This window comes from Pristis pectinata, chromosome 2 (assembly GCF_009764475.1).
Source record: "Pristis pectinata isolate sPriPec2 chromosome 2, sPriPec2.1.pri, whole genome shotgun sequence".
NCBI lineage: Eukaryota > Metazoa > Chordata > Chondrichthyes > Rhinopristiformes > Pristidae > Pristis > Pristis pectinata.
This window is the reverse complement of record NC_067406.1, coordinates 135423834-135450031: the sequence shown is the minus strand read 5'-3', so window position 1 is coordinate 135450031 and position 26198 is coordinate 135423834. Positions and strand designations below refer to the sequence as shown.

The 26198-nt window shown below is 42.2% G+C and overlaps 1 protein-coding gene across 2 annotated transcripts in view; it reads left to right on the top strand.

Moving 5' to 3' along the window:
• The window catches only part of npnta (nephronectin a), a 56091-nt gene extending 31185 nt beyond the window's left edge, over positions 1-24906 (top strand). Inside the window, exons 9-12 of one of the 2 annotated variants that reach the window (XM_052037018.1) lie at positions 7507-7602; positions 11545-11643; positions 17458-17717; positions 22625-24906. In XM_052037018.1, the coding sequence (XP_051892978.1) occupies positions 7507-7602; positions 11545-11643; positions 17458-17717; positions 22625-22726 (557 nt within the window). In that variant the 3' untranslated portion in view covers positions 22727-24906. The remainder of the gene's footprint in view (positions 1-7506; positions 7603-11544; positions 11644-17457; positions 17718-22624) is intronic. The other variant, XM_052037008.1, reaches the window with a different exon arrangement.
• Positions 24907-26198: the final 1292 nt, after the last annotated feature.

Below are 26198 nucleotides of genomic sequence, written 5' to 3'. Positions count from 1 at the left end.
ATGTCTCAGTCTCTGACAAGGTGAAGGCACCCATATGCTGCAACAAGTTCTCCTCTTTATATAGCCATTCATATTCCAATTCTCCCATCTTCCTTCTGGGATAGTACTAACCTCTGCTTGCACATTTCCTTGGCCCTCAACAGGGAAGAGGAGAGGGGAGGTGGAGTGACCATGCTGCTCTTCTTCAGGACACTATGGCGAGGCACATACATATCCCACAACTCCAAGCCAATGCACACGTCCCATTCTTATTTAAAGCCGAACGTTCCACTAACCCAGTGAAGTAAGGCTTTGGCCTGAGGCTAGATCCCTTGCCTGTTGACTAAGATTAGGAAGGTATTGGCCTGTTTCCTCCTGTCAGTTTAGTTCCAGTGCTCTGGATCCAAGTCTGCGTCTGGTAGCTAACTGTTCCTCCTACACTGTGCCAGCTTCCTGATAGTAATGAGCCAAAACCTAAGTCTATTTTAGGCAACAGTTATGATAAATAGAAAGCAAAAGGCCAAGGAATGAATTTCAAAAACCTTGCAAAATTTCTTGGAACTCTGGAGTGTCAAGACAAGGAGGTACAGAGAGGCATTGCTACAGTGCAGAGATGGTGTTGGTACAATTGCCTAGTTTTGCAAGATTAAAGGAGAGTGGTTGCTGTTAAGGCAATTGTGAATCTATAAGAACAAAGGGATTATAGGACTACTTATGTCTGTTACCATATTCCCTTGTATCTTTTAGGTACTTTTATAACAATGTTTTTTTTTAAGTTACCAAGATGTGGTGCTAAGTAGGGAAAGAATTTATCATCGGGGGGACCATTTTAGAACAGTGTCCTTTGGGAGAATGGAACATTTTTGAGATGAGTAAGGCAGGCCAGTTGGTGACAGTCTTGTATTAAGTGCAGTTTTACATCATGGACTAGATTTTGAGGTCATCACCATAAAAGGAAGAGCTTGGATGTAAATGTATAGCCAATCAGTGGTCAGCTTGCTAACCTATCTAGTCACCAGGTGTCTTAAAATCATTTGATATGAAATAGTTGAACTCTTACGATGCCACAGGGAAGTTTAGTCACTAATTAAAATGGAAAATTAAGACATTACCCTATGAAGGGAGAGGGTAACAGAAGGACAAAAGGAGTTTCAGTAAAGACAACATAGTATTTGTTGGTTTTACATCTATTTCCCCCTTTTATTTGCACTAAAGCCAATGTTAATTATAAGTTCAGTGGAATGTCAAATGTGCTCCTGACTGGGTAGTTTCACTTTTACACATCATTTGCTTCAGTGGCATGTAATCTTTCGAAAAGATTCAACTCTACTTCCCCCTGGAACCCAGATTAAAAAACCTTTCATCAACTCAATTAGGCTCATTCTATCCCAGTGACATTCCAAACATTACTGTCATATTTAGTATTCATCTCACACAGTGATATGCTTGCTCCTGGTTTGTCTAGGCTCAAGCCCATCCCTGGAGCAGCATTCCCATGGGTGTACCTCAGTAATGTTAGCAAACTTTGCAGAGACTGTTTTAAACTACAAAGCAAAATCTCCTCAATAGATTATCCTCTAGGTGTGTCCCACGAATTATTCATAAATCTGTCTTGATATTTATACATATATACCCTGACTGAAGAAGTTGTCATTTTCCTTCACAGACTTGATTTAAAGTCATAGAGTCATCCAGCATGAAAATTGCCCCTTTTGGTCACCAAATCTGTGCTGAGCAGCAAGTACTCACTTACATTAATCCTACAGTCATCCCATTTTATTCTCCTCACATTCCCATCAATTTCCCCAGGATTCTGTCATTCATCTACACATTAGGTGCAATTTGTTGTGGCCAATTAATTCACCAATCTGCATAACCTTGGGATCTGAGAGCAAACCGGAGCACCCAGAGGAAGCTCACAGGGAGAGTGTGCAAACCCCACACAGACAGCGTCTGAGGTGTGGATTAAACCCAGATCACTGGAGCTATGAGGCTGGGGCTCTAACACCATACCACTGTGCTGCTCAGTTCTCAGTCTGTCGTGTTTATCACCAGGTGCACACGTCTAGAAATTGGATCCTTTTTGTTTGTGAAATGTGATCTTTGTAGATAGCTGTCATTCAAAATCTTGCAAATTGCATTTTATTGCAACAAAATGGGGAAATCATAATGGTAAATGTCACCATTTCCACAATTTTTAAGGGGCCAATGACTGTATATTAAAACAAATTTCAACAGCCATATAGTGTGCAATTATGGGTAAAATCCAGGTTCTGGGCTGTGGTTTCATCCTTCTGTTTCCCACTGGGAGTGGACAGCTCCTGGATTTTCATATCACCCTTATCTCCACGGAGAGCTAGTCATGGTTTCCGGAAGCCATAAAGGTAATTTTGAACTCTGTCGTTGTTGTAGGACGTAGAGTCTGGAAACAGACCTTTCTGCCCAACTCGTCCATACCCACGGTTAATGACTGGGTTAGTGACCCAAAATGCTTTGAATAAGGTTACAGTGTTTTGTTTTTAATATAAACACTTGGATATATCATTAGCATGATAAAAAGCAAACATAAATTTGCTTTGATACTGGTTGTAGTCATCACCACCAGGACTACTTGGCTGTATCTTCAAGCCAGAACTGATGAATGTTCGAACCTGGGAATATAAAGTCATTGGGTCCTTATCACGTTGTTCTTTGTGGGCGATTGTTGTGTACAAATTGACTGCTGCAATAAAACGATACCCACACATTACATAAAGGTGCTAAATAACATGTGGCATTCAATTTGTGCACACCTAGATCCTACAAACAGTAACCACAAGATAATCTGCTGAGTTTTGGTTGAGTGAATGGTTCGATGCCAGGAAGAACTCTTCTTCTCGTTTCTGAAGTAGGGCTATGAGATTTATTCTGCTCACCAGGACTTTACTCATTAACCAGTCCTGGAACAGACGGGGTGGCATTCTGCAATCCACCTTTTAAATTCAGAAATGATATAGAAATGAGGGCAGGGTACACCTTTCATTGTCAGATTTTGACACAAATATCACTTTGCCTATGATTGGTGAATGGGGTCTTGAATCAGTGATTTGCATTTGACAGGATATTGGGGGTTGGAGAAGTGGGATGGGCTATAGTCATTAATGAACTGGCAGGGGGTTTTTACATTCTACCCAATGCCCCATTGCAGGTCAGATGTTAGAGTCATTCAACACAGAAACAGACCCTTTGGCCCACCCTGACCATGCTATCCACCACGTACACCTCTGACCTATTCTCCTATCCCTGTATGGCACCAGAAGTAATCCAGAGATAACAAGCTTATGAGATCCTGTTTGTTAACCTGCTACCTAAATCCCAAAATTCATGTTGCTGCATCTCATCCCTTTTTCTACCATTTATGTTGCTGCCAACATATACCACGGCCACTGGCTGTTAACCCTTCCCCTTCAGAATATCCTGCAGCTGCTCTGAGACATCCCAGACCATGGCACCAGGAAGGCAACAGACCACCCGAGACAAAAGAGAGCGCAGATGCTGGAATCTGGAACAAAAGATGTTGAACCTTTACGTTACACCTTTGTGGTGAATAAGTTCAGAGAGTGCCTGTAGAAACCTACATAGTGGATTGATCCACCTCACTGTTCTCAAGGTCACTCCCACTCAGTCACTTTACTCTGATAATTTGACATTAATTTGATCACCCCATATTTAATTTGGTCTTTTGTGGTGAAAGGGAGTCACTGAAAATGCAGAAAAATATAAAGTGAGAAATAAGTCATAGACAATCTGATTGGTGGTTGGATTGTGTTGGTATTGGTATTGGTTTATTATTGTCACTTGTACCGAGGTACAGTGACAAGCTTGTCTTACAAACCGATCGTACAGGTCAATTAATTACAGTGCAGTCATATTGAGTTAGTACAGAGTGCATTGATGTAGTACAGGTAAAAACAATAACAGTACAGAGTAAAGTGTCACAGCTACAGAGAAAGTGCAGTGCAATAAGGTGCAAGGTCACAACAAGGTAGATCGTGAGGTCATAGTCCATCTCATTGTATAAGGGAACCGTTCAGTAGTCTTATCACAGTGGGGTAGAAGCTGTCCTTAAGTCTGGTGGTACGTGCCCTCAGGCTCCTGTATCTTCTACCCAATGGAAGAGGAGAGAAGAGAGAGTGTCCCGGGTGGGTGGGGTCTTTGATGATGCTGGCTGCTTCACCAAGACAGCATGAGGTAAAGACAGAGTCCAAGGAGGGGAGGCTGGTGTCCATGATGGGCTGGGCTGCGTCCACAACTCTCTGCAGCTTCTTGCGGTCTTGGGTAGAGCAGTTGCCGTGCCAAGCCATGATACATCCAGATAGGATGCTTTCTATGGTGCATCTGTAAAAGTTGGTGAGAGTCAAAGGGGACAAACCAAATTTCTTTAGCCTCCAGTGTCAGTGCTGAGGAACAGACTAGTTGTTTACTGTTCTCCTTTGACTGATTTTACCTTCCTCACTCTGTCCCAACCAAGCCCTGCTCACTCATTGCTTTTGGCCTCACTTGCTTCCATTGGCTTTGCATCTTTTGGTATTAACAGTTCAAAGCCCTTGACCTTCTAATTCTGGAGAAGGATGAAAAGCTTCAGCAGTGAACCTGAGCTATGTTGGCGCATTAACTTATTTTTAAACTACTTTCCAGGAAGCACTCTTAACTTATAGTGGCTGAATACATCAACAGAGACTGAAGGATTTTTACTGGTGTTTTGTTGAACAAGTACTACCACTGTTGGAGTTATTCATGACTGAAGAAGACAAATTCTGTCATCAATTATGTTTTTAAATGTTGCACTGGAAGAGCAGATGTCAGGAAGGGTGGGATCAATTAAAGCATTGACATTCATCCTACTGCTTAAAACCAGTCTAGCAGCTGACTTGTACTAACTGCCAGACATGAGTATGACACCGTACATCTCACTCCACTGGCATTTACTAAAGATAATTCAGGGGGCTTCAACAGCATGTGGTGTGATTCCAAAAAGAGAAGTGCCTGAAGTGATATTTAGAATATCGTAATATCACAAAGAGGAACGATACTCTCCCATAGCTACAGTATTCTACCCTGGCCACTAACCTTCATTACAGCTACTGGAATCTTGGCACTGACTGCATTCTGCTCAGGGAATGTTTCAACACTGAAACCAGCGACACAAATAGCAACAGAATTGCATAGGTAGCTTAACTCAAGGGACGTGACAAGGCTGCATTTTATTCTGTAAAATGGCAGCATCCAATTACTGGAGCTGCAACAACTTTATTCTTAATTCGCTCGATATCCTTGAGGATGAGGTGTCAGGAGTTCAAGTCCAAGTCAAGTCAAGTTTATTGTCATATGCACAAGTACGGTGAGGTACCGGTACAATGAAAAACTTGCTTCCAGCAGCATCACAGGCACATAGATTCAGACAACACACAGAATATAAATTATACAAGACAGTGAAGAAAGACTGTGTAAAACAAGACATTAGTGCTAACACAACAGAAAAGAAATGCAGATCATATTTGTTTTATCCGTTTTTAACTGGTTCATCCTTTTCCCATAAGAGGTTCTTGATGCCCTGTCCAGTCACCCATCTTGTCCATATGTACAGGTTTGGATCAGTGTGACAGAAGATTTGATATCCAAGTCCCATTACAGAGATCTGGAGCACAGAATTTAACCTGACGGTTCAGTGGACTACTCATTCAGATGCTGTCAAAGTTCCTATGTCATTATCCCAAACGATGGTTCCAAACTCTGGGTACACCACCCTCCTGGAGTGCCAAATATTACAGAGGGTCCATGAGACTTTGATAATCTTGAGGTAATTTACTTAGAAAATTTGCAAAGAAAAAGAAGGTAAAAATATACTTAGTATGCCAGCTGGCCTCACTTGTGAGTCTGCTTGCAGTACCTGGGTCATTCCCAACACTTTTAAAGGGTTGGTGAGTGACCAGGAGTTTAAAGGGTGGGGGGGGGGGGGGGGGGGGGAGGTAGGGAGTGCATTTTACAATTGGGAATAAGTGAGGTTTTCATTCAAAATAGTTGGGAACTGTTGATCCAAAAGATGGGATGAATACGGATGGATGCCCCCTGGATGTGGTGAGCCAAATAACCTGTTCCCACGCTGTATGACTCTATAAGCAGAGATTTCCTAATATCTTTGTTAGCGGTGAAATGTTTTGTGATGTCCTGAGGTTGTGAAAAATGCTATATAATTTCAATTTTTTTTAAAATATAATTTTGGGTGGTCAGTGGTGTGGCTGGTAGAGTTGCTGCCTCACGGTTCCAGAGACCCAGGTTCAATCCTGACCTCGGGTGCTGTCTGTGCGGAGTTTGCACATTCTCCCTGCGACTGCTCAGGCTTCTTCCGTGTACTCCGTTCTCCTCCCACATCCCAAAGATGTGCAGGTTGGTGGGTTAAGTGGCCACTGTAAATTGCCCCTAGTGTGTAGGTGAGTGCCAGAATGTTGGGGGCACTTGATGGGAACATGAGGAAGAATAGATTACAGGGAAAATTAGTGGGGAGTGGGATTGCTCTGTGAGCCGGCATGGACTCAATGGGCCGAAATGGCTCCTTCTCTGTTGTAAGGAAATGTGAAAATGAATCTTGTCACTTATCTACGTGGTTTCATGCAGAGTAGAAGTTAATGTTATTCTCAGACACATATTTACAATAGAGATCGTTGGCTAGTGACTGGGATTCAAGGCTCAAGCCAATGCTTGTATCTTTACTCCTAGCAAGTCAGGGATTGAACCAGAGATCTTGCAAATTTGCAGAAAGCTATTACTGTCTGGACAAAACAATCAATGAAGGGAGAGGCCAGGACAAAAGACAAGAAACTTCATATAAAAAGAAAGAGGCATAAAACCAGAAATCTGAAGTAAAAACAAAAAGTGTTGGAAATACTGGATAGGTTCATCAGTTTTGGAGAGAGAGAGAAAAAGAAATATTTCGATGGCATCTTTCACATTACTTTCAGGTCATGCCAGAGTTCTTTTCAAAATTACTTCATTAGCTGAAAAACATAGCCACTATTATCTGCTCTCTGAGGTGAGCATAAGAGTTCCTATAGTGCTATTTTGATTATTACTAGAGAATCAATCAACATCACTAAAATAGATTATCTGGTTGTTAAGAACTTTCTGTTTCTGTGGGTTTGTTAATCATTCACAAGAAGTGGGCATTGTTCGAGAACAAGATTAACATGTTTCCGCCCATCCTATTCCACCCTCAAACCCAGTCTTTAAACAGTATAGACATTTTCTACAGATGGAGAATTGCAGGATGTACCAGCGCACACACAGTAACCTAACAGGGGCTTATTGAAAGGGATGTTTTGCCGATTTGCTTTCCTTAGCCTGTCATTGTTTGGATGGTAAAAGAATCAAGTATGTGCAGGACAGTGAAAAGTGCTTTAGTTTATACCTCTCACCAGTGATGTAATTGTAGGAGTATGTGAACGTGATTGGTCTTGAGTTGCACCTAACAGTTCTTCATACATTTTGCAGTCCCACGTCAGCCTGGAGGGAATGGGGCTTTACTTGGCCTTCTTGACATTGAAAAGGGGATTACTGCAGAAGAAAATGATGCAGCGGACGACCAAGGTATTTATTTAAGTCCTGTCACTCACTCTTTTTGGACCTGGCTGGTCTCTCCAACTGTGTGAAATAATAGCTCACACCCTTAGTTTGCTGAAAGTAGGAGGGCTTTATCAGAATAACCTTGTGAGGGCCTCAGCTGAGATGTGACTCACTTAAGGATGGGCAGTGGATGTTACAGAAATGTTCATAGTGCCTTTACTTATTGCAAATAATGTCACAAAAATATCAGTCATACCAAGGTGAATTGTGCTCGGAGAACTGGTTAACTTTCCAATGGAAATGGACGATATCACATTAAAATACTCACAAAACAGCTGCATGCATAAAAGACTGGTTCTAATGACTGCAATTGCTCAGCTACGGTTACATCTGGAATTTATTATTTAGGACCAAGATCATGGTTATCTTTTTTTAAATCTAAAAGAACTGGTGGTCAGGGTAGAAGAGAAGGATAATTGTGGTGTGAAAATAATTACAGGTTTCCTGTGCAATTGGAGAAGCCTCAAAAAGGGCAAATTAAATTCTTAGAAAAGCAAAGAGATAACCAATGCAAAGCTTGGGTTAGGTTGCACTTGGAGTACTGAGGGTACCCCATCTGAATATCTCCATGATTTATTAAATCAGTAATAAGTTCATTTATTGTCAAAGGCAAACATGCCCAGGGTATAAATACCATGAAAATTTAGCTTTTTGCAGCATGACAAACATGTTAACGTAAACTTAAATTAACATAAATTATACATAATTTACATACAAAATATACAAAACGACATCAATGCAAGTTGAAGTAGTAAGAAGGTACAATCATGTATTTTTATTGTAGCATGTCCTTCCCTTGAGAGTATGGATTTAATTGACCAGAAGGTCATTTTTCAACTCAACTGTAATAATTTTCTATTATACCATTAAAGAGTACAGAACATGTTTCACACACACAGAAAATGCTGGAAATACTCAGCAGGTCAGGCAGCATCTGAGGAAAGAGAAACAGGCAAGATTTTGGGTCTGTGACTCTTCCTCAGAACTGGTAAAGAAAGAGATGCAAGTAAGTTTTCAGTAGGAGAGAAGGTGGGGTGGGATATGCAGAACAAAGAGATTCTCTGTGATCATTGCTGATCCTGAACAATCAGTCCTCAGCAGAGGTCCCAGCCTCATCCCCGTACATCCCACCTTAACTATTTCAACTCATTCTGTCATAGACATTCGCTCTGTCCTCCCAATACCTCCCCAACTTCCCTTTTGCTGAAAACCTACTGGCATCTCTTTATTTCCCAGTTTTGATGAAGGGTCTCAGACCCGAAATGTTTCCTGTTTTTCCTTTCCACAATGCTACCTGACCTGTTGTGTTTTTCCAGCATTTTCTGCTTTTGGTTCTGCAGTTCTTTTGATTTTCAGAACTTGTTTCACATTGTGGGCATCACACTTTAGGAAGGATGGCAGTGCCTGGGAGCAGGTGTCGAGGAGGTTTACCTGCAATAGGTTTACAGGTTCAGAATTGGGTGACATTGATAGATGGGGAGAAATTGTTTGCATTGTCAGGAGGGCTGGTTATTGTAAGACACAGACTTAAGACAATTGGCAAATATCTAAGGGGAAAAAATAAGATTTTTCATCCATGAGTTATCAAGATCTGGAATGCAAGGCCCAGAAAGTTGGAGGAACCAGATTCAATAGGAACTTCCAGAAAGAAAACTTAAAGCAAAATTTGCATGGAAAAAAACTCAGGACAAGAGTACTTAGATAGTCCATTTAAAGAGTGGTCACAGGCATGGTGTGTTGAATGGCTTTCTGTACTAGAAGAATCAGTGATCTAAGGAATCCAGGAGTCATCTCCATGGAGAAGCTGTTGTAAAGAAATAAGGAATTATGTAACACAACAGAATTGACTGCTAGGATTACCAAGATAAATCATTGACAGAGTATCCAGGGGCGAGGGTGTCTGACATAACCGGAACCTGCTTTGGGTTTTGGCATGGACATCGACAGAAATTCATCCTTGGTCGCTTGTGCTAAATGCAGCACCGGAAAGTCTTATTAATTTAATCCCAACGTAAGCAGCATATTTTGTATTTGAACATAGCGGATCTGAAGTTCCTGATATGTTTCAAGGGAGGAGAAATGGTGGAACTTGAGGTGGTACCTTGTTCTGCTAGGATCGACCTGCTTCTTAGTAATCCTTGTTTTTCAGGAAGCTGGAAGGTGGTTCAATGTGCCTGACATTCCTTTCTGTCAGAACCTTCTGGAAATGTCCGGGCTGGAACTTTGTCTGGAATCTCCCTGGCAACCGATCATTACACCTTGTTAAGGCAGTAGAGCCATGAAGGTGGAAATCATTCTCAATTGCACGGAAACAGGCCCTTCTGCCCACCAAGTCCATGCTGACCATCAACCATGCACTTTTATACTAATTCTACCTTAACCCATTTTTATTTCACCAACATTCCCATCAACCATCCCCTAGATTCTACCCCTCACTTACACAGTAGGGGCAATTTACAGTGGCCAATTAACATACCAACTTGCACGTCTTTGGGTTGTGGGAGGCAAACTGGAGGACCCAGAGAAAACCCGCAGTCACAAACTCCAGACAACACCCGAGGTCAGGATTAAACCTGGGTCTGTGGCGCTGTGAGGCAGCAGATCTACTAGCTGCGCCACGGTGCTGCATTTAGCACCAGTGATCGAAGATGAATTTCTCTGAGCAGATCTGTAAATGTCCATTCCAAAACCCAAAGCTATACTGTTGCAGGTTCCAATTAGGTCAGACAAGTTTGCCCCTGGATACTCTATCAATGATTTATCTTGGTAATCCTAGCTGAGATTTGGTATTTGCACCTTACAAGGCTTCATTGTAACACAATAGAACATGCATGTACAGTATTTAAATAACAGATTGTGCTGGAGAATGGTGCAGTTTGCAAAGCCTTGTTCAAAAATCTGTAGAGCCTCATTCAGTATGTGCTCAGAGTCCTCGAGTGGGTGAATATTCAGACAAAACTTGCTGCTCCCGCTCTGAACAATTTCAACCATCATTCTCTTGGATAGACTGTGTCCTTGTTTGCCTAGCATTAGCTGAGACAGCCCCCTAGTTAACCATTGAGGTGTGCAGTTGATTACAAATGGTGAAGGCGATCTGACACTTAAGGAAATATTATACGATCCTGATTGGTTTCACCCTGCCTAATTTCAAGCATTAAATAGTTAGCAATGTTACCTAGAAGAACCAAATGATTGCAAATACCAGCGGGATCTTTAACCTGAAATGGTTAGAGGATGAGATTATTTTAAGATACTAGTTCCTTTAAATTTGTTTATTATTGTCACATGTACCAAAGTACAGTGAAAAGCTTGTCTTGCATATCCATACAGATCAATTCATTACACAGTACATTGAGGTAGTACAAGGTAAAACAATAACAAAATGCAGAATAAAGTGTTACAGTTAGCAAAAGTGCAGTGCAGGTAGACAATAAGGTGCAAGGTCACAATGAGGTAGATTGCAAGGTCAAGAGTCCATTTTATCGTACTAGCGAACTGTTCAATAGTCTTATAACAGTGGGATAGAAGCTGTCCTTGAGCCTGGTGGTACATGCTTTCAGGCTTTTGTATCTTCTGCCCGATGGGAGGGGGGAGAAGAGAGAATGACCTGTGTGGGTGGGGCCTTTGATTATGCTGGCTGCTTTACTGAGGCAGCGAGAAGTATAGACAGAGCCCATGGCATTAGGATCTCAGTGACCAATAGATCTTTGCTCATACAAGGCTGAAGTCGTCCTGTAGATGGCAAAGGCCCTGCCTCACCCACCCCTCCTTGCCAACAAGCTCACAGCCTAAGTTGGACATCCCAATGTTCCCTCCCACAGGACACTTACACCTGGAACCACCAATGAACCAATGTTCTCCTTTAGCTGCCTGAAGTAAATGGTTGTGTGTTTGGTTTGTTGGCAGATATTTTGGTGAACAGCTGTAACTTTGACCATGGAATGTGTGGATGGACGCAGGAGAAACATGCAGGACTTCACTGGGAGCGAGTCCCTGAACCATCAGGTAATCAAAACCCCTTAAATCGTTTGTTGCTCAAGCCTTCAAATATATGGCAGTGGAACAAAACATGTAGCAAATTATCCCAATCGTCAGGCCAAAAATTGGCCTTATCTGTAGCCGTGGCCCAAGTAGAAAATGAAGCTCTGTGATTAAAGTAATTAAAGGGAAATTAAATGGATCACTTCCATGCAATCTCAAGCAGTGGGTTATCAGTGGTAGGCTCCACTAGGCCTGTGTTGGTGCTGACTGCATCCTCAGTCCTAGCTCACAGAATGCAAGATAAACATTGATCTTTTAAAGGTACCTGTTTTTATTTAGGAGTTTTCATTAGAAAGGATCCCATTTATTTAAAAAAAATACTTGCTGCAAGCCTGTCTGACCCATTTCCAGCACAGTTATTGACAGCAAAACCTCCTAAGAGGGACTTTCCTACCAATGGAAACATCCTCTCCACATCCACTCTATCCAGGCCTTTCACTATCGGGTAGGTTTCAATGAGATTCCCCCTCATCCTTCTGAACCCCATCAAGCACAGGCCCAGAGACATCAAATGCTCCTCATACGTTAAACCTTTCATTCGTGGGATCATTTGTGTGAACCTCTTCTGGACCCTCTCCAGGGCCAGCGCATCTTTCCTTGTACCCAAATCCTGTTCCACACACAATATGGTTGATTCTTAAATGTCAGTGAGTCAGATCATATGTCAATAGTGACGGGAATAAATACCAGTCCCATTCCGGGATTTGGACAGAGTATCCAGGCTGTCATTTCCATGCAATACTGGGGAGCGCTGCATTGTTGAAGGTTCCCTCTTGGATCAGACTCTCAAGCAGACGTGGCAGTGTTTGAAAAGCAAGCGAGTCCTTCATGTGTCCGTGTCGATATTTAATCCTCAGGAAAATTAGCTTTAAACAGATTCTGCTGTGGATAAATGTGGCTGCCATGTGTCCCTACATTATGACAATGACTGCACTTCAAAAGTATTTAAAGTGCTTTAGGAAATCCCTTGTCATCAAAAATGACTATAAATCTAAGTGTCCTTCTTACCTGCATTCTCTTGGAATTAAAGTTGCTGTTTGAAGAGCAGCTTATCCGAATTTCACTGCAGTTGCTGAGCTGGAATAACTTTTGACACATAAACTCTGGGTGATAACAGTGGTGTGTTAGTATGACCCTGACAGAACAGTACTGGAGGGAAGCTATTACTTAAATAGGTATGCAGAACAAATTAAGAGAGACAGCAGGAGGCCAGTGAGGGCAGACACTGAGGTCAGTGAGATTCAGGGACGAATCAGAATGATGGACGCCCTTGTCCAGCTTCTGAGCATCCAGCTATGTACGTACTCCACCGGGTGGCACAGAGCATGATATATGGGGACCAAGGAAAGGCCAACACACCCTGATTGGTGAGTGTTGCTTGGATAATAGCTTCAATGGCTCCCAAATGCTTCAACATTCTCACAGAAGCACAGCAGACAGGGGATCAGTTCAGGGCAAGGATTGGTTTGAAAGAGCTATTTATTATTATTGATTAGAGTAACAACTATTGCATAGTGATCTCAACAGAGGTCCCCTTTCAACTAATTGCCTTTATAGTTAATAGATCAACTCTAAGCACATGCAAATGGTGTAGGCTTCCTTCCCATGTGTTGATCGAGGTGAAGGGATTCCAGTTTTGTGTCCTTATGTTATAGTGTGAACAGAAATCCCTCAGTTTACAAACACAGCTTAGCTTCAGCTCTAAATTTCCCTCTGCATTGCTATTCCAGCCTGTTACAACCCCAGGATGTCCTGAAGTACATTGCAGCCAGTGAAGCATAAAAAGTACAATCTCTGATGTAATATAGGAAGCACTAACCATACCAGGATAAAACCCCAACTTAATTTGCAGACACCAAAATCTTGCAAGCAGCAGTGAGATAATGACAGGATCATTGGTATGTGGGTATAGGGAAAGATAAAGAATTCTTACAATTTTTATCCACTCCCACAATAATCTTGATAGATCTTAACTGTGCGAGCAAGCCCCTTGAATGGCCAGCATAGATGGGCCAAATGGCGTCTTTCTCTATCGAGAAAACATACAGAAGGAGAAGCTGAGAAGTATCCTGACAGAGATCTGTAGTTTGATAGGTGTAGTAATAATTCCGTTTTATACTCCGTCCAAAACTAGGGACAATATAAGAGTCACCAAAAAAAATACAATAAAAATTCCAAAGAACACTTCGATAGAAGAGGGTCCACCACTATCTTCTCGGAATAATTGGAAGCAAGGAAGAAGATAGCACATTTCTTGACAGGAAGACCTCCTAAAATGTTCAGTAGGCAATTTTGGAAGAGGAGTAACTGTTGTACAGTAAATGTCCATCTTGTCAGTGACGCCCACATCTCAAGGGTGAACAACAACCCATGGCATGCATGGAAGCCTTGCAGGAAATCTGTGGAAGACTAAATATGAACGTTTCCAAGGGGAATAGTTCCTTAAACCTCATCAGAGTGAAGAATTCTCCATAAGTACAAGTCCAAAGCCCAGCAGGAAATCAGTGGAAGACTCTATATGAACGTTTCCAGTGGGAATGGTTCATTCTGTTCCTTAAACCCCGTCAGAGCCAAGAATTCTCTATACATACAAGAACCCAGGTGGGATTACAACTGGAATGTGGGAGTGGAGGTGGTTGGGCAACTCCCTACTTTTAAAGAAGCAATCAGCTGCTCACAACAGCCTGAATCCACCCATGACAAGGGTGTTTGATAATGGAGTGTGTTTATGGTGACACCTTCCTGCTGTAGGTAGAGCTGCTGTACAGCTCCAATGACCTGGGTTTGATCCTGACCTCAGGCGCTGTCTGTGTGGAGTTTGCACGCTCTCATGGTGGCTGCATGGGTTTCTCTTGAGCACTCCACTTCCTCCCTGCCTCCTAAAGACATGCTGGTTGGTAGGTTAATGGCTGCTTTGGTGTAGATGGCTGGTGGGGAGGTTAAGTTGGTTTATTATTGTCACATGTACTGAGGTACAGTGAAAAACTTTGTTTTGCATGTCATCCATGCAGATCATTTCATCACATCAGTGCATTGAGGTAGTACAAGGGAAAACAATAACAGAATGTAAAATAAAGTGTTACAGTTACAGAGAAAGTGCAGTGCAGGCAGACAATAAGGTTCAAGGCCATAACAAGGTAGATTGTGAGGTCAAGAGTCCATCTTATTGTATAGGGAACCGCTTAATAGCCTTATAACAGTGGGATAGAAGCTGTCCTTGAGCCCGGTGGTACGTGCTTTCAGGCTTTTGTATCTCTTGCCCGATGGGAGGGAGAAGAGAGGATGTCCAGGGTGGGTGGGGTCTTTGATTATGCTGGCTGCTTTGCTGAGGCAGTGAGAAGTGATTAATAGACATGTGAGAGAGTAGAGGTAACAAGGAAATACGTTGGGGGATGGGACTGATGGGATTGCTCTGAGGGCCACACAGACTTGATGGGCTGAGCGATCTCTCTCTATATGAGAAAAAACATGAAAATATGAGAAAGGTGAAGTTGAGGATTCATAGAAATGATAGGCATAGAAATGATAGGCATAGAAATAATGTACTTTCTGTACCTGAGACTGACAGGAGGATGGGGCAGGATCACTTTCACTGCCTGCTTTGACTACACCCAGATGGCTTTGGGGTGCCACCAGATACATTCAATGCCTGACTTTTGTTTTTCCTGCACTCAGCTGGGATGCATTGTGGGATATTTCCTCAACTTTAAGATGCTATATAAATGCAAATTGTTCTTGTGGATGTAAATTACCTTGCAGATGAGAGGAACAAAATCCTAATTTAGTTTATGTTAATTAAGTGCTATATAGATCTTATAGTCCAAAACTAGGGACCGTAAATATAGTCACCAATAAATTCAATGGAAATGCAGAAGGAATGCTACTTGCTACCACTAGGAATAGTTCAAGTGACAGCATTAATGTATGTAATGGAAGTTAGAGAAGCACTTGAGAGAGAAAGGAATAGAAGCATATGTTGATAAGATGCCATGGGGATACATATGGAGTATAAACACCATCATAGACCATTTAGTCTGATTACTCTGTGTGTGTGTGTGTGTGTGTGTGTGTGTGTGTGTGTGTGTGTGTGTGTAAATCATGTGTAGTTACACTTAAATGAAAACAGCCATTAGTTCCTGCAAACTGAATATTTAGTGTCTTTAAATTACAAATTCAAACCCTGTGCTCTATTCTGGAATGTTGTGACGTACTGGCTGTTGTACATGAGGAACAAAGACATGGTGAGCCATGGTAACAATTATCTTGTTAGCTATGGACATTTGTGCCAAAACTGCAAAAGTGAATTTGCAGCAATCAAAAACAATTCCATTGCTGACTAGTTGTTGTCAATAAGTATTTGGCATTGGTTACTTTTATATTAGGCATAGAATCACAGGATCATAATGCACAGGCCACTTGGTCTATTGTATCCCTGCCAACTTTTTGAAAGAGCTCTCCAATTATTCCATTCACTCCTCTTTCTTCTTTGAAAGCTACTATTGATTCTGCCTCCATCACCCTTCCAGACAGTGCATTTCAAGTCATAATAACTCACCACACAAGGCAAAGTTCTCCTTATCTTCCCTGGTTCTTATGCCAATCTTTGCAACATGACTGGATTTCAAGATTGTTGATTGTAAAGCACTCTGCAGAGGTCCTGAGGATGTGGAAGGTGCTGTATAAATCTTAATTTATCTTAAATCTGTGTCCTCTGTTTACCTGCCAGCTCATGTGGATTTTCCAAAGCTCTTTGTTCTAGTACCCATTTGTGATGGTGGGTGATGTTGCTGTTGTAAAAAAAGCAGCACCAAAGCTTGCTTCCCCACTTTAGCAAGGAGAAGGCAGGCTTTTCCACCCAAGCCTGTTTGAAAGTGACTCAATATTCTGGTTTCAGGGCTTTAATGTATGATGCATCATTGCAAGTAATCTCCTGAGATGAGGGCACCATGAATAAAACACAAACACAGGGAGCTCAGCATGTAAACTAAATTAGAATATTGTTCCTCTCATCCGAAAGGTAATGTACGTCTGCAAGAACAATTTGCAATTATATAGCAACTTAAGGTGGAGAAAATCCCCCTCCCCTCACCAATGCTTCCCAGTTGAGTCCAGGGGAAACAAAAGACAGGCATTGAATGTATCTGGTGGCACCCCAGAGCCATCTGGGTGCATTCAAGCTAGGTAGTGAAAGTGATCACTGGCTCATCCTCGTGTTAGTCTCAGGTATACAGGACATAAGGATAATTCATGCCTAAGCGTTCAGTCCCAAGGTTTCCATTAGGTCCAAACATTTGATAGCTTTCATCCTGACAGCATTCATGTCTTATTCCAGAAACTCAAAGTACCTGATCTAGGCTTAAAGTACCTCATCCAGGGCAGTAATGCACTTCTTGCAGCCAGAATATTAAATCTCAGCCCTATCTTAAGTGAACATAAAATATTCCTTGAACCTATCTAACGAAGAACAAGAAAGTTCTCCCAGGTGTTATGGCCAATCTGTGAAGCATCATAACTCAGATTACCATGCTACTAATCACATTAGCTCTTGTGGACCTTGCTCAGCACAAATTGTCAATAGTACAAAGTGACGACCTTTCAAAAGCACTTCATTGGCAGAAAAATGCTTTGGGACATCAACAGAATATGAGAGGCTCTATATAAATCCAAGTTTGTACTTTCTTTCTGAGATTTGGCTGGTGATGCCCACTTGTTACACTCCCATTTTAATGGCAACCCTTGTACATGCCAAGTCCAATTCTCTCCTGGTTGTGTTTCTAGGTCACGGTTGGTATCTGACTCTTCCTGTGTCTAACTACAAACGGAGGGAAGCTGCCCATCTTCTCCTGGCGCTGGGACGAATGACACACGCAGGCAACCTCTGTCTGACCTTCAGGCACAAGTTGTCTGGAGACTCCCCTGGAAAGATCCAGGTGTTTGTGAAGAGGAATGGTAGTTATGGGCATGCACTGTGGGAGAGGAACAGAGGGCACGGCTGGAGGACGAGTCGGTTCACACTAAGAGGACCAGGTCTCGAGAGTGTGAGTACTGTTAAATTTAAAATAGCAGGACTTTTAAAAAATCTAAGGACTAGTACAGGTCCTCCCCAGCTTACGAACGGCAGATTCATGAGCAGCTCCTACATACGAACGAGCGTTTGGGAGACTTGGTATTGGTATTGGTTTATTATTGTCACTTGTGCCGAGGTACAGTGAAAAACTTGTCTTGCATACCGATTGTAGTGGTCAATTCATTACATAATGCAAGTTACATTGAGTTAGTACAGAGTGCATTGAGGTAGTACAGGTAAAAACAATAACAGTACAGAGTAAAGTGTCACAGCTACAGAGAAAGTGCAGTGCAATAAGGTGCAAGGTCACAACAAGGTAGATCGTGAGGTCAGAGTCCATCTCATCGTATAAGGGAACCGTTTAATACTGGCGTTTAGGAAGGATTTGCCAGCTGTTGTGGGGCTGCAGGAATCTTCTGCTGGGTGGAAACTTGGGTTTGCAACTGCATTTCCGAATTGCGAACTGTTCAGGTTATGAATAGTTCCCAGAGACAGAACCCTGGCATAACCTGGGGACGGCCTGTATTGTAGTAGGTACACAGCAAATAGCACACATTCAGACATCTCAGAGTGCGCTCAGCCAACACAAGTACTTCAGAGCACCAGCTTTATCTGCTCCACTTTCAGAGTTAACGGTCATTTGCATATCTGGAATGGGTATCAATGTGCAAGAGGCACCTTATCATCCCCAAACCACCAACAAGAGAGACAGGGTGGCTACTGTTATCTTGGCGTTGGGACAAAAACATTCTTCCCTTCTCTTGCTCCCAGTGAAACAATCACGTCTCCTCAGCAAGATAATCAATCCCTGCAGCAATTTATCCCAGAGCTTCAAGGCTTCTTAAGCACTTGGTGAGAAGCACAGCAGTCTTTAGTTATGGTCATTTTCACAGGAGACATTAAGTGATGGTTTTTCAGGATAGCCTAATGGCTCCCTGTTCTTCCAGATGTGCCCCATTTACATGGGGGGGGGGTGAGGTGGAGCATAATGGGGACAGGCAGACGTTCCACCTACCCTTTCTCTAGGTTTAAAGAACTATTGAAAATAGGGTAAAATTCTTTATGTTCCAAATCCCATCCCCAGAACTTTGTAGCCCCTGGAATATCTCCGTCATCTTGACCAAGTTGTGGAGGACAGAACTGGTGAGTGAGCACATTGCTGCCCTTAATTATCCTGAAATATTGATGCTCAGCTCCATTTATCTTACAGAATTGCAAACTTGCAACAGTCCCTCTTATACAACAGACAGGGAATGATGGAAAACGAGGCTTTTGCAAGGATAGTTTTTTATGTGTATGTAAGAGCGTTCAGTCATACTGTGTGTAATCAGACTCAAAATGCCACATGCACTATGTGCACAGAAACAGCTGTCCGTATGTGTCACTGCCAACACTCAGTCTGAGAAACTCTCATTAAGATGTGCCTTTGATGGCTGCAGAAAACTTATTTACCATGCACTGGGTTGCATCTGCTAAAGGTGTTGTGGTTAGAAATAACCCTGTACATTGCAGAATTACAAGGGACAGTTTTGGAAAAAAAAAGGTAAAAAAGAGACTTCCCAAGTCCTTCTCTGAGAGCTGCTGGACACTCCTCTCCAGTACTGAGCCAAGATCTTATCTTTTATAATAAAATAAACAGTTCAAGTTTAGTACTGCACATAAAGGACTATCACCATACATAACTTGAACAGAAAACACATGATTACAAGGACAGATGTTTGGCAAGAGAGGGGTTCTGAGGGCTGTGTTAAAGGAGAAAAAGTAAATAGGAAAATCAAAATGTTATGACCAAGACACGTACAAGCTCGGAGATAATTGGGGATGCAGTAGAGCACAGATTTGTAGGAATGCATCAAGATTGTTTACAGAAATCAAAGGGGTTAAAACCATGGATGATTTACACAAGATGGTCTGCCCTCCAAAGATCTGATGGTTTTATTGAAGAATATTGGAGTGGTTTCTTAAGTCTGACGTTTCTCTCTCAACCCATTATCTAAAATCTAATTCTTGGTTCAAGAATCTACCTGTGCACATATTAGCTCTAATGTATTCCTCCATAAAATTCAAGGCTAACTTCAGAAGTAAGTCATTGGCGGGTTGGAAGTTTTGGAATGGTCCAAGGGCGTGGGAATTGCTGTAGGATGTTTATCTTTTCAGGAAAATCAGATGATATGGAGTGACAAAAAAAGGCAAGCCACCGATCGTGGAGATGGGCAGATCTCCAGGCGACACATGTTGATAGGCATTGTTTATTTATCAAAAATTCCACAGGAATTTTCACACTGTTAACGTGCATGCTCTGAGAAAATAGTCTTGCGCAAATTTGATAAACCCTTTTGTTCCCTTATCTTGATCCTAACTTACTGCAGTCAGGTGAAATATCAAAGCGGCGTGCTTTGACAAGAAATAGATAATATTGAAAATTGGCTTCTGCACGATTTTCCTGGCAATGTACTCTCACTGATCATGTTGTCTATGTGCCATCTTGCTAACTAACCCTGCATTCATATATATTTACCTGTTCTTGGCAGATGTGTTATCCATTCTGTTTCTGACCATTTGACTCCAAGGTGCTTAATTATGTTAACCAGCCTCTTATTGGGACTTTACCAAATTAACCTTCTCTATTATCCCAACAAAAAATTCAGTCAGGTTAGTTAAACATGATTTGCCTTGAAGAAATCTGTAGTTCTCCTTTATCAATTCAATCTGCTGTTATTTTTTTCCGCTGAATATTGCTTCTAAAGGTTTCCCCACCACTGAGGTTAATCCAACCAACCTGTCGTTGCTGTGCATGTCCTTGCACTCTCTTTGAACAAAGGTATCAGAAATGCCATTTTCTAGTTCCCTGGAACCTCTCCAGTATTTAGGGAGTATCAAAAGATTGTGACAGGCCCTCGCCAGATCGTGGTGACTCATTGCAAGCTGCTCTCTGCAGATCCACTCATTACTTCTATTATAATTGTTCTACTCTTTTAAATCTAAATTCTATGTCTCTATGAATTACTAATAATTTTCCCCAGTACCATAAGATGGACTCTTGACCTCACAATCTACCTGTTATGACCTTGCACTTTATTGTCTACCTGCTCTGTAACTGTAACACTTTGTTCTGCATTCTGTTTTACCTTGTACTATCTCAATGCACTGTGTAATGAATTGATCTGTATGAACAGCATGCAAGACAAGTTTTTCACTGTACCTCAGTACATGGGACAATAACAAACCAATTCCAATCTCCACTTCCTTCAAGGTCCCATGTGGGGACTAGATGACATATTTCCTTTAAGCATAACCAGTGTTTCTAGCACCCTCTTAATTTTCATACCATCATCTCTGCTACCTCCCTTTCTTACTCATTCTTGAGAATAGAACACCTCAAGAATTGGGTGTTCCTAACACAGAAGCAAACTTATAATAATCAATTAAGACTGGATCAAGTAGAGCAGACTAGTCATAATTCCCCACTACCAAAGAGAACTGCCCACCCTCTCTTATTGCTTTGATTGATCTACCAGATGTATTTGATGCCAAAAGGTCAATAATATCTACTCCGGCATAATTTAGCACCAAAAAAATGACTTCATATACACATTACTTTTGCACATGGCCCTGGAATAACTGCACAATTCAGCAATCAAAGTATTAATGGGTAATAGAACAGTACAGCACAGAACAGGCCCTTCGGCCCACAATGTTGTGCTGACATAGCTAATCCCTCCTACTTACAGAATGCCCATATTCTTCTATTTTCCTCTCATTTACGTGTCCATCCAAGCCCCTCTTAAAAGCCCCCAATGAATTTGCCTCCACCACCCTATCAGGCAACACATTCCAGGTATCCACCACTCTCTCAGTAAAAAATGTACCCCTCATGTCTGTTCTGAACCTACCCCCTCTCACTTTAAATGCATGCTCTCTGGTATTGGATCACTCAATAATGGGAAAAAGATATTGCTTGTCCATCCTATCTATGCCCCTCGTAATTTTATACACTTCCAACAGATCACCCCTCAGCCTCCGTCATTCCAGAGAAAAGAGCCCAAGTTTGTCCAGCCTCTCCTGATAGCACATGCCCTCCAATCTAGGCAGCATCCTAGCAAATCTCCTCTGCATCCTCTCTAAAGCCTTGACATCCTTCCTATAGTGAGGTGACCAGAAATGCACACAATACTCTAAATGCGGCCTAACCAGAGTTCTATAGAGATGCATCATAACTTCTTGACTCCTGTACTCAATACCCCGATTAATAAATGCAAGCATTGAGGGCACATACCACCAGACATAAGGACAGCTTCTACCCCACTGTGATAAGACTATTGAACAGTTCCCTTATACGATGAGGTGGACTCTGACCTCACGATCTACCTTGTTGTGACTTTGCACCTTATTGCACTGCACTTTCTCTGTAGCTTTGACACTTTACTCTGTACTGTTATTGTTTTTAACCTGTACTACCTCAATGCACTCTGTACTAACCCAATGTAACTGCACTGTGTAATGAATTGACCTGTACGATCGGTATGCAAGACAAGTTTTTCACTGTACCTCGGTACAAGTGACAATAATAACCCAATACCAATAAGCCTTCTTAACCACCTTATCTACCTGTGTAATACTGCTTAGCTTTTTAAAGAATAAATAGAACGAACAACTACGCTTTGGTAAGTTTAGGCACATTTTTTTGGAGATCTGTGCAAGGTAAAACATGCTTCATTTGGTGAAGTAATCACAAACCTTTGCAGATTAGCTGCAAAGTGGCTCAGCATCAATGAGGATCAAAGGCCCAGATCGTGGCACTGACCAGCAGGGAAGAAGAGATGGATCCTTTCTGTCAGACAAGTTTCTCACCTGCTTTCTCTCTCCCTCTCTCTCTAGGTCATCTTCAAAGGGGTGCAAGAGAAGAAGAGAGGAGTCATCAGCCTGGATGATATCAGTTTGCAAAAAGGCCACTGCTCTGGAAAGCCTCGAGGGCAATAGAAAGAGAGTGGGTTCCACATCTGAAAGGACACCACCTCATCCCCTCTATCTGTGTGAGGACTGAATGCGAGGGGAGAGGCAGCTGACTACCATTCTATTTGGCTCCTGGGTACAAGTTGTACAAACAATTTACCCTGGACACGGCCCTCCAAGGGCACAAGAGTTCAAACAATCTCCGCATTTCTAATAAACCCTGTCTTGCGATTAGTCTGCGGTCCAGTAATGCCGAGGAGTGTGTCTGTGAAATCTCCATAAATAGAGGGGTGTTGGTTTGAACAGCAGTTCTAAGTGAAATGACTCATCAATTGACTTGCTATCACATTAGGCAGGATTGTAGCACAAACCTAGTTGGATGCCAACTCTATCAACGTCCCATTGATTCATTTCTGTGTAATTCTTACCCAGGCATAGTACTGCTTCCTGGAAACTTCCTGCAGAATCACCTTGATGAGTCTTCCCCCTCAGATGGGAAATTTCTCATGTAACCTGAAACTTGAGCCCAACATTGCTATGTTAGAAATTTTCACTTCTGAAGTTAACCTGATCCCTCTGACGTATATGTAGTAATGTGTGGGATGTAACCCCTTTGCTTCATGAGACTCCTGTCAGCAGTCAAATCAAATGATCCCGGCCCTCTCTCATTCTCTCCTTCCACTCTTGCCCTTTCACTTTGCAGGACTTTTTTGTAGCTGCTCGATATTTTAGTGCCCTCTGCCTCATTACAGGTGTCTATCTGAGGACCTATTAAAGTTGCTGTCATTACCGTCTCAGCTTAAAGCTGATTGGTGACTCTCCTTGCTCCCTATCCCATATGAAGCACGTTGTACAGTGGGAAACCACTCTTCACTGTGGGTGGTCTCCTGTATCGTCCAGGATCTCACCCAGCTGCGCTTTCATACAGACTGTGGTTTAATAATCATATGACTGTGTTTCTCCCTCACATTTTAGTCACTTAATAGCTTGCAAGTGGGGATGTCAATGTGGTCTATCCATGAATACGTTCCTACAATGTGCTTTTGCTTTTAATCGTTTGTTTAGTAACTGACACTGAACAACAACTATAACCATTCAAAAATGTACTTAATTGTAAACGAACTCATTATTATTTTGAATGATTGTCTCACTCTATTTAAAATGAGTTTCACATTTACTTGAGCATGTACTTACTAAATCTATTTGTATTTGTCAAGGCACTCCATAGTACTGTATATAACACTGCAGGGAAATACACAGTTGTACTTTTACAAGCTTATCAGGCAGCTATTGAGAAAGTTTGTAGCAGTGATTTAGGATTGCAGTGTAAACTAATGGGGATATCAGAACGCACAGCTCATTTCCTCATTTACCAGAACACTGCTACAAACCCCGCAAATTAAATGGTAAGTATGCTCATTTTTTTTATATATTGCAATATTTAAATAAAAGTTTTCTTTCAGGAGGAGTAAAGCAAGCTGTCCAAATCACAGTAGCCCTTGTTTAGTAGCCAGGGTGCAGCAACCTAGCCCAGTGTGAATGGGTGGGATCTCTTGTCTTGGCTACGTTCACACTTACTGTTAAGTAGCCTTCATCACAACAGGGTTATGGTAGTAAGACTGCAGCTGTGCTCTTCTCTATACTATAGCCACCAGTTAGGATAATACCTTGACAGTGGGAATATTCAGATCAATATGGTCAGTCCTTGAATATGTGTTGTGTGTGGCATTTATTGGTTTGTTTAGTAATCCTGTTAAACAACACCCATGAACAGTACTGGGTGGCAGTAAAGCTCAGAGCTTACGTTGTGATTCCTATGGCACTATGTTTACAATGGTGGTTATATTTTCTCGAGTTTTCACTTGTTATTTCTAGGTCACATATTCTATTAGTAAACATTTGGTCTGAATATACTTTTTGTCCCCACTTACTTTGCCTGTCATTCTGATTACTTGGCATCATCAGATCCACGAGGTGTGACTGTCTCCAGTTAAGGGCAGTCAGAGGATCCAAAGCATAGGCCATTAGTGGGTGATGATGGAATATTTATTATAGAATATTTAACACAGGCATTTCTTTATGGTTAATGACAGCAAGTCAACTTTTGTTTTAAACTGGTCACCGTTCAATTGAAGCTACCCATTCACTGGAAGGGATTTCAAGGCTTTAAAAAGTGCTGATTTTGTAATAAAAATTGACTTGTATACAAGTGCCTGTTCTTATTAGTGGTAGCTAATACCAATCCTTGAATAATAATGTCCATGATGGTTCACCATAGGAGGAATCATTGCGAAAGAGAAGTAATTCTCATGCCTGACCACTATGCGACCCTGAGGCAGCTGGAGATACCTAGGGTCAGGCTGTTATACAGAACTTGAGCTGGTGATGTTTCTGACACTATTAAGATCCACTTAGACATGTGGATAGTTAGACTGGGAAGAGGTATGGGTGGGGGTCAGTGGGTGCATGGATGGCAAGAAATTGACATCTGAAAGCCCATGGGTTTTAGAAAGCAACAACACTTTAAGATGGAAATGAATGCTCCAAAACCATTATGGATACAAGCCACTGAATATTTGAACTCTCCCTGCTCTACCAACACTGGGCATCTGAGCAACCGCCCTTGTGCTTTTTGAAACAAAAGTCACTAGTCACTGGTAGGGCCAGCATTAATTTCCAGCTGCCAGGAGGTGATGGTGGTGGGTTTGATATTACTGAGTTGCCTTGGGTTACTGCAGAGGGCTATTACGAGTTGGTTACAGGCGCCCGACTTATGGACATTCCGTACATACGAACGAGCGTTTCGGAGACTGGCATTTGGGACGGATTTGCCGGCTGCTGCAGGGCTGCAGGAACCTTCTCCTGGGTGGGAGCAGGGCAGTTCCCCATGCCTTCTCTTCCTAATCGCAGCCCCTCTTCCCCCAAAAGCTGTAACAATCAGGGGCTGGGTGGAGCCGAACAGAGCTGGGAGGTTAAGCAGACTCACTCACTCACTGACTTGAGTCAGTGAGGCTGGCTGGCGGCCACTCTCCCCGTGCCTGCTCTCTCTCCCCTCACACCTGTTTATGTGATCCTCTCCCACACACTGTTGTTTATTTCCGACTTATGAACAGTTTGGGTTACTAACAATTCTCAGGAACGGAACCCTATCGTAACCCAGGAACGGAACCCTATCATAACCCAGGGACTGGCTGTACAGGAGAGATGAGGTAAGGATGTTAGATTTCCTTCTTTGGCAGACACTAGTTGACCAATTGGCCTTCTGACAGAGTATTTGAGAACAAAATGAATTTCTCGGGCTGCCATGATGGGATGTTACATTGGACACAATACAGTTTGTGAATATCAGAATCCAAAACTGCATTCCAAATGCAGGGCTCCAAACTTTCAGCTCTCTTGCTTGCTTTTTTATAGAACTTCAGAGTGCAGAACAAGGTGCTGTGGCTCACCCGTTTGTAAAAACTAGCCAATTAATCCCACACCCACCTCCTGCTTTTGC